Source organism: Pithys albifrons, chromosome Z (genome assembly GCF_047495875.1).
Source record: "Pithys albifrons albifrons isolate INPA30051 chromosome Z, PitAlb_v1, whole genome shotgun sequence".
NCBI lineage: Eukaryota > Metazoa > Chordata > Aves > Passeriformes > Thamnophilidae > Pithys > Pithys albifrons.
Window position 1 is genome coordinate 63,915,220 of NC_092497.1, and position 15,202 is coordinate 63,930,421.

The 15,202-nt window shown below is 43.0% G+C and overlaps 1 protein-coding gene across 1 annotated transcript in view; it reads left to right on the forward strand.

Moving 5' to 3' along the window:
* DMRT1 (doublesex and mab-3 related transcription factor 1) overlaps nucleotides 1-15,202 on the forward strand; it is a 65,873-nt gene that overhangs the window by 12,555 nt on the left and 38,116 nt on the right. The window contains exons 3-4 of the mRNA XM_071580649.1: nucleotides 9,573-9,587; nucleotides 12,628-12,893. Of these exons, the coding sequence (XP_071436750.1) occupies nucleotides 9,573-9,587; nucleotides 12,628-12,893 (281 nt within the window). The remainder of the gene's footprint in view (nucleotides 1-9,572; nucleotides 9,588-12,627; nucleotides 12,894-15,202) is intronic.

The window sequence follows — 15,202 nt, forward strand, 5'->3', positions numbered from 1 at the left end:
TTTAAAAGTTGTGTTGATTTTTACTTTTGTTCCTGTTTACTCACTTTAGTAGCATGTTGGATGTTTGAATGCAAGTCAATTATTTGTAAATTTCTTTCTAAAATCAGATATCTCAAGGTGAATAGTAATATGTATACATATCTATGCAAACATGGTAGCCATACTCCCAGCTTTTATAATGAAGATTGAAAATGGCCTGTGTTTCTCATGCTCCTAACTTTCTGAAGCACTGGTCTTACTGGTCCTGGGCCTGTTAACTGTCATGCATGCTAATAGCTTACATATTTGTAAATAATAGTCCTGCTGTCTCTGTTCAGTGTGGACAAACATATGGTGGAGCACTGAAATAGTGCCTAGCATCTTCACAGAGTCAAAGCCATATTCAAAGATTCTGAATGTATTTTCTTTACCAAAGCCTTTTTTGTTTTGCCAATAACGATTTGAGTGCAATCACTGTAGTTGTGTTATAGCAACCAAAAGTGCAAGTAAGGAAAGAACAAGCATTGCCCCCCAACTCACATAAAAAGATGAGTGACAGAAGATGTTAAAAGTTGAATTGGCTGCTGTAGTCATCTTAATAAGGGCCTGTAGCTTAAACTAAGTGTGAAATTAAAAAATTATGTTGTGTAGGTTTTTCTTCTTCTGCTGTGTTAGGAGGATTGTTAAGTTGCACGCTAAATATTTGCAGCATATCATCTTTATTAAGTGTTACAGGTATGTGAACAAATGTGAACAAAATGTGCCTTCTCCAGTTCTACTGAAATCAGTGATGGTATTTCAGCTTCTCTTAGCTGGATCTGGACTGAGGCTCTTTGTAGGACTGAGAAACCTATTATGCCTAGTTTCAGACTTCTGGATGAAATCACTCCTTGTTTTGTTTTCTCTCAAATAACATTTTCTTTTAAAAGTACTGTTTTGTGTGAATATTAAAATTTAACTAAAAGTCTTAAGTTTGGGAGGTTTTTGAATTCTATTAGAAACACACAGAATTAATAGTAATTTCACACATTATGTGATAATAACTTTACATATTGAAGACGGGAGTAATTTTTTTCTGCTCACTGCTTTGATAAAAGGCAGATAGTATTGCTGTATATGGTGAGGGTGACATTCTGCTTTCATTTCCAGCAGTAACTGAAATCAAGCAGGAGTGGACAATTTGCATGCAGTATTAAAAAATAAGAAAACCAACCCTGACTGAGGATCTGTGGAATCTCCCTCACTGGAGATATCCAAGGATCGTCTGGATGCAATCCTATGCATTGTGCTTTAGGATGACACTATTTGTGCAAGGAGGGTGGACCAGATGACCCCACTGTAGACTCTTCCAACCTTACCTATTCTTTGATTTCCAGTAATTCTCTTAGCACTGGGGAAACTCCTAAGTCTGGAAGAAAGCTGATGTTGTGCCAGTTGAAAAAAGTGAGTGTAGTAGAATGGGTGGCTACAAATCCATCAGTCTGACATCAGTTTTTGTGAAAACAGTGGGGCAATCCACAGCAAACTGAAATAGGCAAGAAGGGGAGAAATGCAGCTGTTAAAGGATGTTCACACAACATGATTAAACAGAAGATTCTGTCAAGTTAGTAATCTCTTATTGTTACAGAATTGTTTGTCAAAGTGACATATTGATGCAGTCCAATTCTGGAAGTCATTTGGCTTTTGAATCCTCTGACATCTTCTTGGCTAGGAGACTGAAAAGACAGATAATCAGTATTGTATGTGTTACTTGGTTTTAAGGAGAATGATTTTATCAGTTTGAAAATGTAAGTCTGAGTGGGGAATCTTAACACAGTGGTGTTTATGGAGGTGTCTCACAGGGACCTGCTCTTTGCTGTAAGCTGTGTGGTCACCCCATTGGTATCTTGGAAACAAATCTGGCATCACTGCTGGTTGTCTTGGAAGATGATGGAAAGGTACATGCTTCTGGCAAGCACTGCAGAAAACAAAAATGCCCATACCAGAAGTGAAAAATTGAGAAGCCCATCCCCAATAAATATTGTCACTGCAGAGCTAGTGGCCCTGAAGAGTTCTGAACTGAATGTTAATGGTTCCTGATGGAAAAGGATGACCAAGGACTGGCACAGCTCTTCTAGGCAGACTGGTGATGATTGGGAAGCTGGTGAAATGCTGGTGGGACTCCTTCCCTGGGAATATGCATTCTGAAAAATGGACTCAAAATATTGGGAGGCATCAGTGATTATTAAGTAGACCACACCAGGCTCAGGAGCATCACTGAGCCAAAACCAATCAAAGGCCAGGAGAAGAGGCAAGGGAAGTATCACATCTGTTCCACTGTTCATACAGTTACCTGGGTTTGTCTTTATAGTTAGTGGTGGGGACGTAGCTATGGTCTGGACCTGCACACCTGAACTTGAACTTGGAAGAGCTCAGGCAGGAGACACAGTACTGATTAAAAGACTAGAAAACATATCCTGGAGTGAAAGAAACAATTTATTTTACACTTTAGGGATCCCTTTATCTAAAATTTAGTCCCCAGTATGACTGGAATTTCTTATGCCTTTACAAGACTGTACAAGCTCAAGTTAAAGTTCTCTGTCATTTCAAGAGACACGTTGTGAACAGTAGTAGCATGGTAGTGCAGAATCCATGAGTGTGTATTGTGTGAATTCACGATAGAGGTGGAGTAGATTGATCCTTGTGCACTTCCAAGGAAGAGGCCAGGAGCCTGCAAGAGTCTCAGAATTGTTTGACCATGTTTGATTTTTGGTTTTGTTTGTTAGTTTGCTTGTCTTTAGGTTTGGAGGGTTTTTTTTATCTGTATTTCTGCTTTCAGAATAAGGGTATGTATCTGCTGAGCAACTCTGTTCCCTGGTCGGGTTGGAGAGGTACTGTGGTGGCAATAAGCTGTTTTGCCTGTGCTTTTATACTCCTAACCTGGACACACACCTGATATGGCTGATACCTGATATTTTTCGACCTCTCTTTGTAATAGATGTTAATCAGAGTACAGCTAAGGGTATCCAGGGCCGTTGGGGAAGGGAATCCTAACAAGAAGGAAAAAGAACTGTTGGATTTGGCATTTGAGCTCAAGATGGAGCCACAAGGTTAGCAACTGGGAGAGGGAGGAAAAGACATCATTTTCTCCAAAGCTTTCTGGTAGAAACAATTGAGAGTGCTGCAGATGTGGCTTTCCATAGGTGAATGAGAGTAGGAAAGCCCCGTACATCTCAGAAACTAGGTTTCAGTACAGAAGTACAAGCACAAACTCCCCTCCTGCTTGGTGGGCCCATCTTGATGGCTGAGTGGTCTCCACCTCCCTGTTGCCTGAGAAGCAGCACAGAGTGGTGGGCCAGAGATTTGCAAACTGTGTAGAAACACAGAGAAGGGTTTTATCTTCACGGCAGTGACTCAGGTAGCCCTCTCATAGGGTCTGAATTCAGAGTTGCTTTCAGGAGTCCAGGGTGTCTGTGTTTTCAGTCTGCTTTTAGGGAGAGGGCTTTCATTGGCAGATCTGGAAGGCATGATTCTGCATTTACCTTGTGCTACAGCAATTCTCATACTGTGCGCTTTAGCCCAAAGTAAACACCTGACCCTTGATGTTTCCTTTTATTTGTCATGATGGCAGAAAAGTGTCAGATTTTCTGATTCTTGGGAGATTTATTTATTTAACCACACAGTTCAAAAGCACCAATTTTTTTTTTTTACTATAAATTGCTAAGTTATAATTTCTTAGATAGCTCTTTGCAGATAGTGATATGAGTTGAGAGTTTTATGCATACCATCACCTAAGGTTTTGAGATAGAGCACCCTCTGGAGTGTATTGATAAACAGAGGACTAAGGGCAAGACGAAAGTCAGGATACAGCTCTCTTGTTTTCTTGAAAGCTGTCTTTCTCTGTAGTCTGGAGTTCCAGTGCCCATAGGAAGAAGAGAGAATAGGAACAGTACATTGACTTGAAGTGCAGTAGAGCTGTTAGCTGAAACAGATTGTACTGGGATGCAGGGCAGTGTCTGGTCTTCTGCTGAGAGCTTTGAGAGCAGTGCAGACAAAAACCTGCTCCTGTGCGCACTCACATCAGTGTCTATAAAGGACAATCCCTGTGAATGTCATGTTGGACCAAATTTGTCTCTTAGGAACCCATACTGCCTTCACAGAAGCTGCACGTGGGTGGTGGGGTGGTCTGTGCTCTGCTGACTGAAAGAGCAGGGATCAGCTGAGTTACAAAGGTGTGAAAAGAAGCTGAAATAGTGGAGTCAGACTCAATGAAGGGAAAGGAATAAAAGAAAAGGTGGTATCAGAGGGGAGAGCAGCAGCAATCTTCTCCAGAGCTTGATGCTTCAGGCTTAGCTGCTTGCTATCATGTGCCTCAAATTCCCATTGAGAAACTTTAGCCTCCTATTCCCTTCCTGCTCTTTTACCAAAGAGGTTTTTTTTCCTCTTCTGATTTTAGCTGAAGCATGGAGTGGGAATAGGAAAAGGTGTTTGTGTGTGCTGTTCTATACACTATCTGTGCAAGGTACAAATAGATCACACACTAGATGCTTAGGCAATTTACTGCTGGCTTTTGTATATGCTGTGACAACTGCTCAAAAGGTCAAAAAAGCTTCCTTAACAAATTTGATAAGATAATGCAGTGAGCTGTAACAGCATAAAATCCTGGGGGCCATAGACCAGAATAGAAGAAATAATTATGCATGGTAATGGGTAATTATGGATAATGGCCTTTTTTGGGGGTGGCAGAAAATACACAACCCCACAGCCTTGCCTGAAATGAACATTGTCTAGCACATTAACTTTATAGCAAGCTAAAAGTTCAGTGCTGGAATCAAAGATAATCTGCAACTTCTGATGGGAAGAGAACAGAAGTATTTCTCTCAAAGGCAGAGCAACCATGCAGGTTTTGTTCCTTGGGATGCAGTGTCTCAGCAGAAAGTAAGTAATGGTGCCAGCCTTCTTTGACATCTGAAATAGCTCTGTCATGATTGCCTGGTGGGAGAAACATACTGTACCAGAGTTCCTGATTATGTTGTTAGGGAGTGATTTCATACAGGCCTTGTTCAAGGCTACTGTCCAACCTCAAAGCCAGCTACAAATTAAACTAAACTAATGCGTTGCAAGTCTGGATATTGCTATATCAGCTAATACAAGTGCATCAACACTTTATGTACTCAGCAAGGAGAAGTTGTGAGATACGGATCCAGGATTCTTTTGAGGTATGAAGGCAAGTGTTTCCTGACTGTATAATTCATTTTTGGTGTCTAATGAAATAGCTTGCAGGAAGATTTTAAGACTGAAGTGATGAAACAGCCACTCTGCATTGAAACTGCAGGAAATATAAACTTAGCAGTAGCTGAACTCTGCTCACTGGGCAGTGGGTGGGCTTCTTGAGTTAGTGTGTTACTTTAGAAGTCACAGTTCTGCATTTTCAGCAGCAGGTCTGTGTATGTGCAGAATCTCTATAGGCATAGAAAAATGAAAAAGTGCTACCCATAGGTTGTGCTGGTTTAAAGGTAAATGGGCAGGAGAAATGAACCCAACACGAAAGAGGTTCTAAGTCAGAGTTACAATTTAATAAAAATATTACAGTAAATGCAGTGATACAAAGAGAAATTGGTTTTGCCCCACAAACCCCAGAAGTATAACCCAGCACCCTGGGGCACAAACATAACGGTGTTCGTTTGCCTCTGTGCTGAGACCCATGTGGTTCTCCTGAGTCCAAAGTAAAAGGAAGCAAAAAAACCTGTTGGTACACATGATGATCACAGTCTGGTTGAGAGTAGTGGTCTCCTGCTGTCGAGGTTCTGGTCCTCCTCTGGATCCAATGAGAGAAGTCCCTCAACCCCAAGATTACATACCCTCAGGTTCAGGTTGAAACGCTCAGTACCTCCCCCAGGGCAGGGACTTCCACAATGATCTAACTCCCATGGGGTATTTTTGGAATTGTTGATGGCCCACTAACGGACACACCCCCTCAGGCTGGGTGTGACGGTGCTAATGACTTCCCAAAGGGGAGTTATCACAGCTCGTATCTCACAGGCTTCTTTAACACCCAGCTCTCACCCTGAGGGGTCGAGTGTGCCCTGAGCAGCTGCTGCAAATGGTCCTTTGTTAACAGTTCATGAGAAATAACATAGCGGGTTTATAATACACTGCTTTGGTCACCCGCACACAGTGATAAACTGGTCCTGGCTGCTGAACTAGGACAAGGTTTACATAAGAACTCTTGTCAATAAACGGGGCCAGTGAAATTCTCATAATTTGCCACAGTGTGTATACTAAGCCCTTTTCTGAAATGCACTATTAGATAGAGATCAGCCAGGTGTAATGGCCACATGGGTGAATTGAACCATGTCACTGCATGCTTCCCAACATGGAAACATGACTGTGCTATCCTGATTTATAAAACAGTTCCTCGTGTGCATCTGTCCTGAGATGACTATTAATCTCCATATTCTTGTGTGGTCCAGTAACCATTCCCAATAGGCACTTTTGTGTTTTACATGTTGAGAAACTCTAATAGTATGGACTATTAGACCTCAGTGTCAGAGACTTACCTAGACATACTTAAATGACTATTTTTGGTGTGTAATAAGTAAAACTGGCTGTTAACAGTTGGGAAGTACTCTGTGCTTATATACAGCCTTCATCTTTCAGTGTTGGTACTCCTCAGTATGTATCTTTTAAAACATGATTGCATCTGTGAGAAAGAGATGATGATGATGATGATGATGATGATGATAGAAATTCTTGTGAACGCCTTGGCATTTCTGCTTTCTTCTCCCAAATGATCTATATACTGGCTTCTGCGTTGATTTTGCCATGCATATCTGCAATTCTTGTAAATTGCCATAGCTTCATTGAAGTAAATGGTCTGAGACTGGTTTACATTAGCTGTGGACTGGACCACTGTTTTTCACCATGCTCTGCTAAGTGAAGGTAGAAGCCTGTCATAGGTTACTGAATGTAAAAGACCCCTAGTGCTCACCTTCTTTAAAAGAAAATACCAGCCGCCCTAAAATGAATTACTGGTTAACTACCATTAATATGCCATAGAGCTGGAGAGTCATCTACAATACTGCAAAATCAATAACAATATTTATTGTTCATCATATTGATCTTCTATGAAGGAGTGGGCCATATTTCACACTGTGTACATAATGCAAAAAAAGTAGCATCAGTTCTCTATAGGAATTAGTAAAGACATAGAGGAGAGCTTAGAGATTCCAGGGCACAACTGCATGAAGGGGTACTGTTGTCTCACTGCAAGGGTGTTGCTTACAGATGAAGAGCCTCTGATGGCAGTACATTGTAGATTTGCAAAAACTGAGTGATAACTTTATCCAATTTTTTTTGTTCTACTTTCTCTACCTTCTTGTACAGGCTCAGTCCCTTATGTTTTCCAATTTGCAACTGGCAAAATACTCAATTTTTTGTGTAGTAGCAGAGGAAAGACCCAGGAGCCCTTCCCAGTTTTTCCATGTTGAGGGTGAAGACAGCCAAGGCATGATACCAGTCCCTTCAGCAACCCTCATTTTAAAGGGGGCAGATGGAGGGGCAGAATGCCTTCTTGAGAACTTAATTCCTTCCAAAATTAAGGGAGAAGCTTAATTCCTCCCTTCAAAGCAGTGAACCTCAGGGCTGCCCCTCATGGACAGGTGGTGTAATGCAGCAAGCTGTACGGGAAGGGAGGATCCTCTCCTTGCCAGCAGAGCAATTCAGCTGTGTTGAATTACAGCAGAAAGAAAAAAAACAACTGAAAACTGGTTCCTTAACCTCGGTATTCTCACCTTGCTGGCAGAAAACACAGCTAGAGGTTGACAGCGTACCTTGAGGGTGACACTCAGAGCTGCTGGAGGTGAGGCAGTAGTAAGGTTCAGCCTGTATATAGGAGTATAGCACTACAGGTACAGCCCAAGTACCAACCAGAGAAACCCCAGCTAGTGGAAGTTCAGTTACAGCCCTTGGTTCTTACAGATCTGTCCTATTCTGCAAACAGTGGTTGTGCCCAAGGAGGCTGCAGCCTAGAAGCTGGAGAAGAGCCAGCATGAATAGGGTTAAAAATCCCCATGACATACAATAAGCATGAACTCTTCCCAATGCAGATCTCTGCATGCCTCGGTTTTTTCCCTAGGATAGTTTAGCAGGATTGTCTGGCCTTCAATTCTGTTCCACTTGGCACTAAGCAGTTCTTTGAAGGTACCGCTTGTAGGTACTGGCTGATCTGACCTGCTTTTCTTCCTGAGCTTTCCTTACTCAGGAAAAGAGTCAAGGGCTTTCCCCATAAATACCAAAACTATTTCCCCTTACTGTATATGCAAGCTGTGCATGTTTTTTATGTGTTGTGTATGTATGATGCATACATTAGAAGTAGGAGAGGACTAGTAGTAGGAGATTCAACCAGGCTTGATTGCGTAAGAGCACAGAGCTGGAGTGCAGGACTGACCTTGAGCAGTTGCATTCCAGTGATGCTGAAGACCTTCAAGACCTCAGCTCTCCAGAGGCATCCTTTTCATCTGGATGCTTTAAGTCTGCAAGGAGTTTAAAGTAACCCATGAGGTAGTTTGACCTTGTCTGACTGACTTCTGCCACAGAGCAGATGGTACAAAGTTGTCTTACATGGCGTCTCCCTTGCATGAAGTGTATCACTTCTCCCAGGTGTGGCACCAAATCTCCTCCAGATGCTACAGAAGAAAAGCAGATACTGCTCCCAAAGCATGACATCGAAGAAAATCTCATCTCCTAAATCTGGCAGAAAGTGTAAGCTGAAGCACTTTGTAGTTTTCTCCTGCACTTTGTCAGATCTTGCTGGTCCTTTCATCTTCAGAAGCATAATCTGTCGTGGGATTTAGGAAAAATTAACTTTTCTGACCATCTTCCCAGTGCTGTTGCAGGAGCTCCAGTTCTTAATGAAGTTAGGTGGGTCTGTCCTTCTTTGGAACTTCCCCCTTTCCTGTGGCTCCTGTTTCTGTTGCTAATCTGCAAGGGGGCACATCCCTGTGATGCGGCCTTGGAGCTCAGAAAAGTTACATGTCAGAGATGTTATGTTACAAGGACCATGGATTCCATAATTCTGTATGTATAAGAGAAAAATTCCCCAAACTGCTGATGGCTGGGGATCTTACATGTGTGGGTGCATGGGTGGGTGAATGAGCCAGCTGTATGGAGGAGCTGTGTAGAAGGCAGCTGATACTAGTGTAAACACAGCTGGAGAGTAGAGGAACAGCAGAAGGAAAGCAGAAGATCTTTCAGGTGGGTCTGTAACAACCCTGAGGCCTAAACCACTGGTGGATGTTGTGCAGCTACATAAAGGAAAATTGGGTGGCAACAGATCAACCCTTCTGCACCTCTGGTGCCAAATGATGGTAGCCAAAATGATAGACAGTGGTAGAAAGAGAAAAGAAGTCCCAAACAGCATTTTATTTTTTCTCCTTAGTGCTGCAGAAGACTGTCACTGCTAATCTGCTGGAAGGAACTGTAGATGTTAGAATATCACAGAGTCATCAGGAATGCTCGTATGATTTGGTGGATATCTATGGGCAGGTCTCCATGCTAGCCTAGCCCATCCTGTCCCATGTTAGGAAGTATAGTGCCTGAGACCTTTCCTAAAGTTGCAGCAAAACCTGGTACTTTCTTTCACTCTTCCTTTTAGCTGCTGATACCTAGGGTGCGTCACCTTTCCTCTGTATCACAGAATCAGAATCACAAACATTTCAGGTTGAAAAAGACCTCTAAGATCAGAGTCCAACCTTTGACCGAACATCACCCTGTCAACCATAGCACTGAGTACTACATCCAGTTGTTTCTTGAATGCCTCCAGAGATGGTGACTCCACTGCCTCCCTGGGCAGCCCATTTCAGTGCTTAACAACCTGTTCCATACAGAAGTTGTTTCTGTCACCTAATCTAAACCTCTCTTGGCACACCTTGAAGCCATTTCCTCTTGTTCTTCCTTTCAGTTAGTTGCAGAGAGTAATAAGGTTACCCATGAGCCTCCTTTTCTCCAGGTTAAACACCTCCAGCTCTCTCAGCTGCTCCTCAAAGGACTTATTTTCTAGAGCCTCCACCAGTTCCATTGCTCTTGTCAGGCCATGCTTCAGCTCCTTGAAGTCTTTCTTGGAGTGGCCCAGAACTGGACCCAGTACTCAAGCTGCAGCCTCATCAGTGCTGAGTACAGAGGATGATGGCTGCCTTGGTCCTGCTGGCTACACTATTGATGACACAGGCCATTGACCTTCTTGACCACCTGGGCACACTGCTGGTTCATGTTCAGCTGCTGTTTAACCAGCACCCCCATATCATTTTCCACCAGGGACCTTTCCAGCAGCTTTGCCCCAGCCTGTGGTGCTGTCTGGGGTTGTTGTGACCCAGATACAGGACCCAGCCCTTGGCCTTACTGAACCTCATACCATTAGCCTTGGCCCACTGATCCAGCCTGTCCAGATCCCTCTGCGGAGCGCATTGCAACACTCACAACGGACTTAATGTTGTCCATGGACATACTGAGGGTAACCTTGATCTCCTCATCCAGATCATGTAGGTGTAAAGAGGTCTCATCGTCCTGGTGCTAGCATTCTTAAGGGAAAGTATTGGCGCTTCTAATGATGCACTGCAAATGGGAAGGCACTGCAGAGGTTTTAGGAGAAATTGCACATTTGTGCAGCATAGCATAGCCCTGTCAGAAGTTCTGCAGACGGCTGCTATGCATGTCTGTTACATGTAGAATCTGTATCCCAGCAGAGAATGTGTTGGAGGATTTTGCTTTTGGCTTCTATTCTACAATATGAAAAGCAGAACAAATGGAATGTGGCTTTATTCGAGAGCTAAGTTTGGGGAGGGGGGTCAGGCTTGTGCTGTTATTTATGAGAATTGTTGGCCTTTCAGAATCACTGGTCAAAGTTCTGTTTTTGCCCACAGAGTAATAGAATTTTAAAAAAAATCATAAAAATACTGAAGTGCAAAAACTGTGAAGGGTCTTTTGTGGCACTGTAGATGCCTCTTGTTCTGTGTGCAAATTTGAAATGTACTCCAAGTAAACAAGGCCAGCTGGCTTGGTTCCGAAGGGCAGAAGAATCAGATGCAGGAGGCATACAATGCTTTGTTTGCTAATAAATGTTTATAGTTCATTCATGTCAACAAAATGTCAGCAAGAACTGAATAGGGGCACTGTATAATTTAGTGACCTGAAGGAGATGATCTGTGATAGCACAAAATTTTCATTACAGCTGAAGAAACAAAACAGAATTACATTGTAAATGGCAATAATGGGTAAAACTGCTTACTGTATCTGGTATTCAGCTAATACATGGTGCAGTAGAAGTTGTTCCCATGACTGAGAGGTTGGTAAGTGCCACCCATATTCATTTCACAAGTAAGTAACCAAGATAGAGATACACCAAGAGAAAGATACAAAACGAACTAGGCTTACCTGAAATGTCTCTTTGGGCTGTTATTTTGTTGTCCATGCTGCATCATCTCCAAACCGACAGCCCTTGAGAGCTCACACTATGCTTTAAGCCACGTCCTTTTCTTGTGCACAATACAGTTAGACAACATCATGGGAAGAGCAGGAGGTCCTTACAGGGGACTGGTGCAGGGCAAGATTATAGGGATATGAACTAGAACCAAAGCTGCAGGGATGGTAGGATTTACGTGTTTAAATTTTTACTAAGTTTAATGTGTAAATATATATATTCATCACATTGTTAGACTTTCTAAGGTTGTGGCAGTTTTTTGCAGTGTTTGGATCAGCTATGTAGCTGATGCAGAGTGTCTGAGAGAGCTTGGCTGTGAAACAGTACTGAGAAACATCTTCCTTTTTCATGCTTGCGAATATTGCAAGGCACTGGTTGACAGTGGAGTAAAGAATTCATGGCTTAAAACATCCTCTGAGAAGCAATGTTATCTTAGGGAATGGCAGGAGAGGCAGACCATGCCTGTGGGTAGAGCAGCCAGCTGGCCCCTGGTCTGAAGGCACGCCAGAGTGCATGCTGCAAGTCACAAGCAATCCTCTTCTCCTCCTCTTTTGCCAGTGCTGTGGGATCCTGTTCGGCTCTGTGATTTTGTAGGTAAACAGGAACTAAATCTGGGTATGGAGGCTGGGCAAGGATTGAGGGGCCTCACTGCTGACAGGGTAGCAAGGGGGTTTCTGAGATACTTGGGTTGATCATGCAGTGCTTTCCCTATTACAACTTCCGTTGGCCTTGTGGCTGTTCGCCTTTACTAGATAAATTTTCAGAAGGTGTCCTCTCACCTTCAGGACACTGACTGGAGAGACGTCATTCTGTAGCTAGAGCATTTGTGCTTCCAGGGAGCTAAAAGAGACTTGACACACTGTTACAGGGTAAAAATAATAGGAGATTGCAAAGTTAGGTGATGTAAATCATTATCCCATCAACTGGTGCTGATTGAGGATTCAGAGCATTGTCTTAAGCAGCATTTGGTTTTGTCTGCTGTTTGGTGCTCTGTGGTGTGTGTAGGTCACCAGTCTTGGAATTGCAGTGGTTGTCAGTCCACTTGAGTTTCCACCAAACATCCAGCCATGCTTCGCTTTCATCTCTCACCTCTTCCAGCCTTTGGGAGAAGTAGTAGCTCATCAAAAGGTGGAAGGTAATAATCATCATGGAGCCTCCTGTTTTCATAATGGCTTGTTTCTTTTCTTTTCCAGAGGGACGGATGCTCATTCAGGACATCCCTTCTATCCCCAGCAGAGGGCACTTGGAGAGCACGTCTGAGTTGGTTGTTGACTACAGCACTTTTTACCAGCCATCCCTGTATCCTTGCTATAACAACCTGTACCAGTACCAAAGGGCAGTGGCCACTGAGCCTTCCTCAAGTGAGACAGGGGGTGCAATTGTAGGGTCGGCCATGAAAAACAACCTTCGAAGCCTCCCAGCAACGTACATGCCAAGCCAGTCAGGAAAACAGTGGCAGGTATGATGTTACAGGGGTGTTACATGGAAGATTGAGGTGGACAATAAGCTGTTTCTTGGTCCAGATTCTGATCTCTGGTTTGCTGGTTTCATGTCAGTGCAAAACCACAACCAGAATCCAAGGGTGAGATTAGAACCCATTTTAGGAAACTTACCTAAATGCATGGTTATGATGCAGCACACCGAAAGCAATGACATAGGTGGGCAGTGACAATGGTATAGGTAGATTGCCGCAAGCACAAAGAGCATTCCCTTGATTTTATATTCTGAGTTCCGTCATAGAAGATTATGGACTGTTTTCCAGAAAAATAGTCCAACTGAATTGTCCAGCATAACATCTTTGGAGCTTCAGATGCTATTGCTGGCAAGCTTTGCTCTTCAGAAATGTGTTCTTTTCCATCTTTCACATCTGAGGTGCCAAGGCAAAGCAGTAGACCATGTTGCTGTGCAGTGGGTTGGTGGCAGTCGGTTGAATGTGGCGAGGAATGTTTCTAATTACATGTTCTGGCAGTGACAGCTCCAGGGCTTGCAATTTTTCCGTGGGTAGCTGAGATTATAGACAGTGCCTGAGAGGTTGAGATCAGAAATTTGTGTACTTCATTAGGTTATAAAGCCAACCAAGCCCTCACCCTTCAGGACTTGATAATTGTAGCCTCCAACTCAGTATCGGTCAGAAACTGGAAAAAGGGAAAATCTGTCAGTGTGGAGGATTCTTGGCCAAGTAAGTGGAACCATTTCACTGACTTTGAGATTGTTTAGTTTTGGGCTGCAGTGGTGCTTTTCTGTCCAAGATTAAAGTGGTGAGGTTATACCCTCTTAGTCCGAGTATGCCTCGTCTCTTGTTTAAGGATAGGAGAGGGCAGACCTCTTCTGCAGAGCATCAAGAGAGGGCAGGCTGCTTCTGCAAAGGCAGTGTTGAGAAACCACTCAACAATGAAAGATGAAATGACAAGCAAAATCCCCTTTCCTAAGGGTCATCCCCTTTGCTGTCAGAGAGTTTCTCTGGCACAGGAACCTACTCTGAAAGGGCATTTTAACTTCCGATACCAAGGAGCTGAAACTAACACCAGGATGATTAGTATTTCTATAGTAGTTAGGACTATTCCATGTCCCCTTTTTTTTGCCATAAGGACAGCCGTATGGGTTAAAGAACTGTCTGTCTTCCTTCTGCTGTGGGAGTTGACACCACAAGAGCTTTTTTCTCTCAGTGTGTTGATAGGTCACAGTCACTTTCACATACATGGAGGTACACCTTTTCAGTTCTTGGCATCCTCTCTAGCAGATGAATTTGTTCACCAGACCATGGGGAGAATTGGTCAAGGCAAGCTGTAGGATTTTGTGCATGGTAATGAAGTGAGGTGCTAGTGCTTTTTTAACTCTTTCATTTTGGTTCATTGGGTTAACCTAGTATATCATAACAGAGTATTTCAGATGGTTTCTCAAGCTTCTGCAGTACCTAACTTACTGATACTCAGACACAACATCACAATACAAATGAAAGGCAGCAACATTTGCCTTGTGCAAATAATGTTCTTGCAGGCTGCTAGTCCCACGCGTCACCTAGTGCACAGTGTCAAAGGAAGAGCTATGTGAGGGTATGCTAAATTACATTAAATGTTGGAATGAAGATGTGATGTCCTCATGGTTCTGTCGTCATGTAGTGTCTTGGTGTAAAAAGTCTTGGCCTAGAGAGTCTGTGTCTCACTTGTGAGGCTAGTTGTTTCTTATGGGACCTTTGACATCCCTTAAAAAAATAAAATCAATAAAGTGATTTTCATGATTTTTTTTCTTGGGGCCCTGCGTAATCTCTAACTAACTTCTGCTTAAATGCCACTCAAATTAGGGAGATACTGAAGAGGTAAGTAAGGAAAACTGAGATGGTTGTCAAAAAGGACTATTCTCCTTCCACCAGGAGGCTCAAAGCTCTGAAGGTCCATTACCTCCTTGTGGGATGTATCACATGATTCCATTCACCTTCATATAAATTTGATATACCTCACCTGAGATTTTAATTTCTCCAGGCCAAACATTTTGGGATCCCTCTGTGCTGTTTTAGTGAGATGTCTGTGCAGAGAGATTAAAGGTGGTGATTTCTGCTTGCAGAAGTGACATCTTCCCAGCTTCTAAATGGCATAAAACTAGAACCCACCCCTCCTGTGCAGTAGGGCAGAATGTACTTTAAGGTCAGTGTTACAAGCTGTTTCTCTAACACTGGTCTGCACGTAGATTTGTTATTGCTGGAATAGTTACGAATCAGGGTTTGCATAATGTTGTCCAAATAATTACAAAAAGTTCTAGTGAGATCTAGGC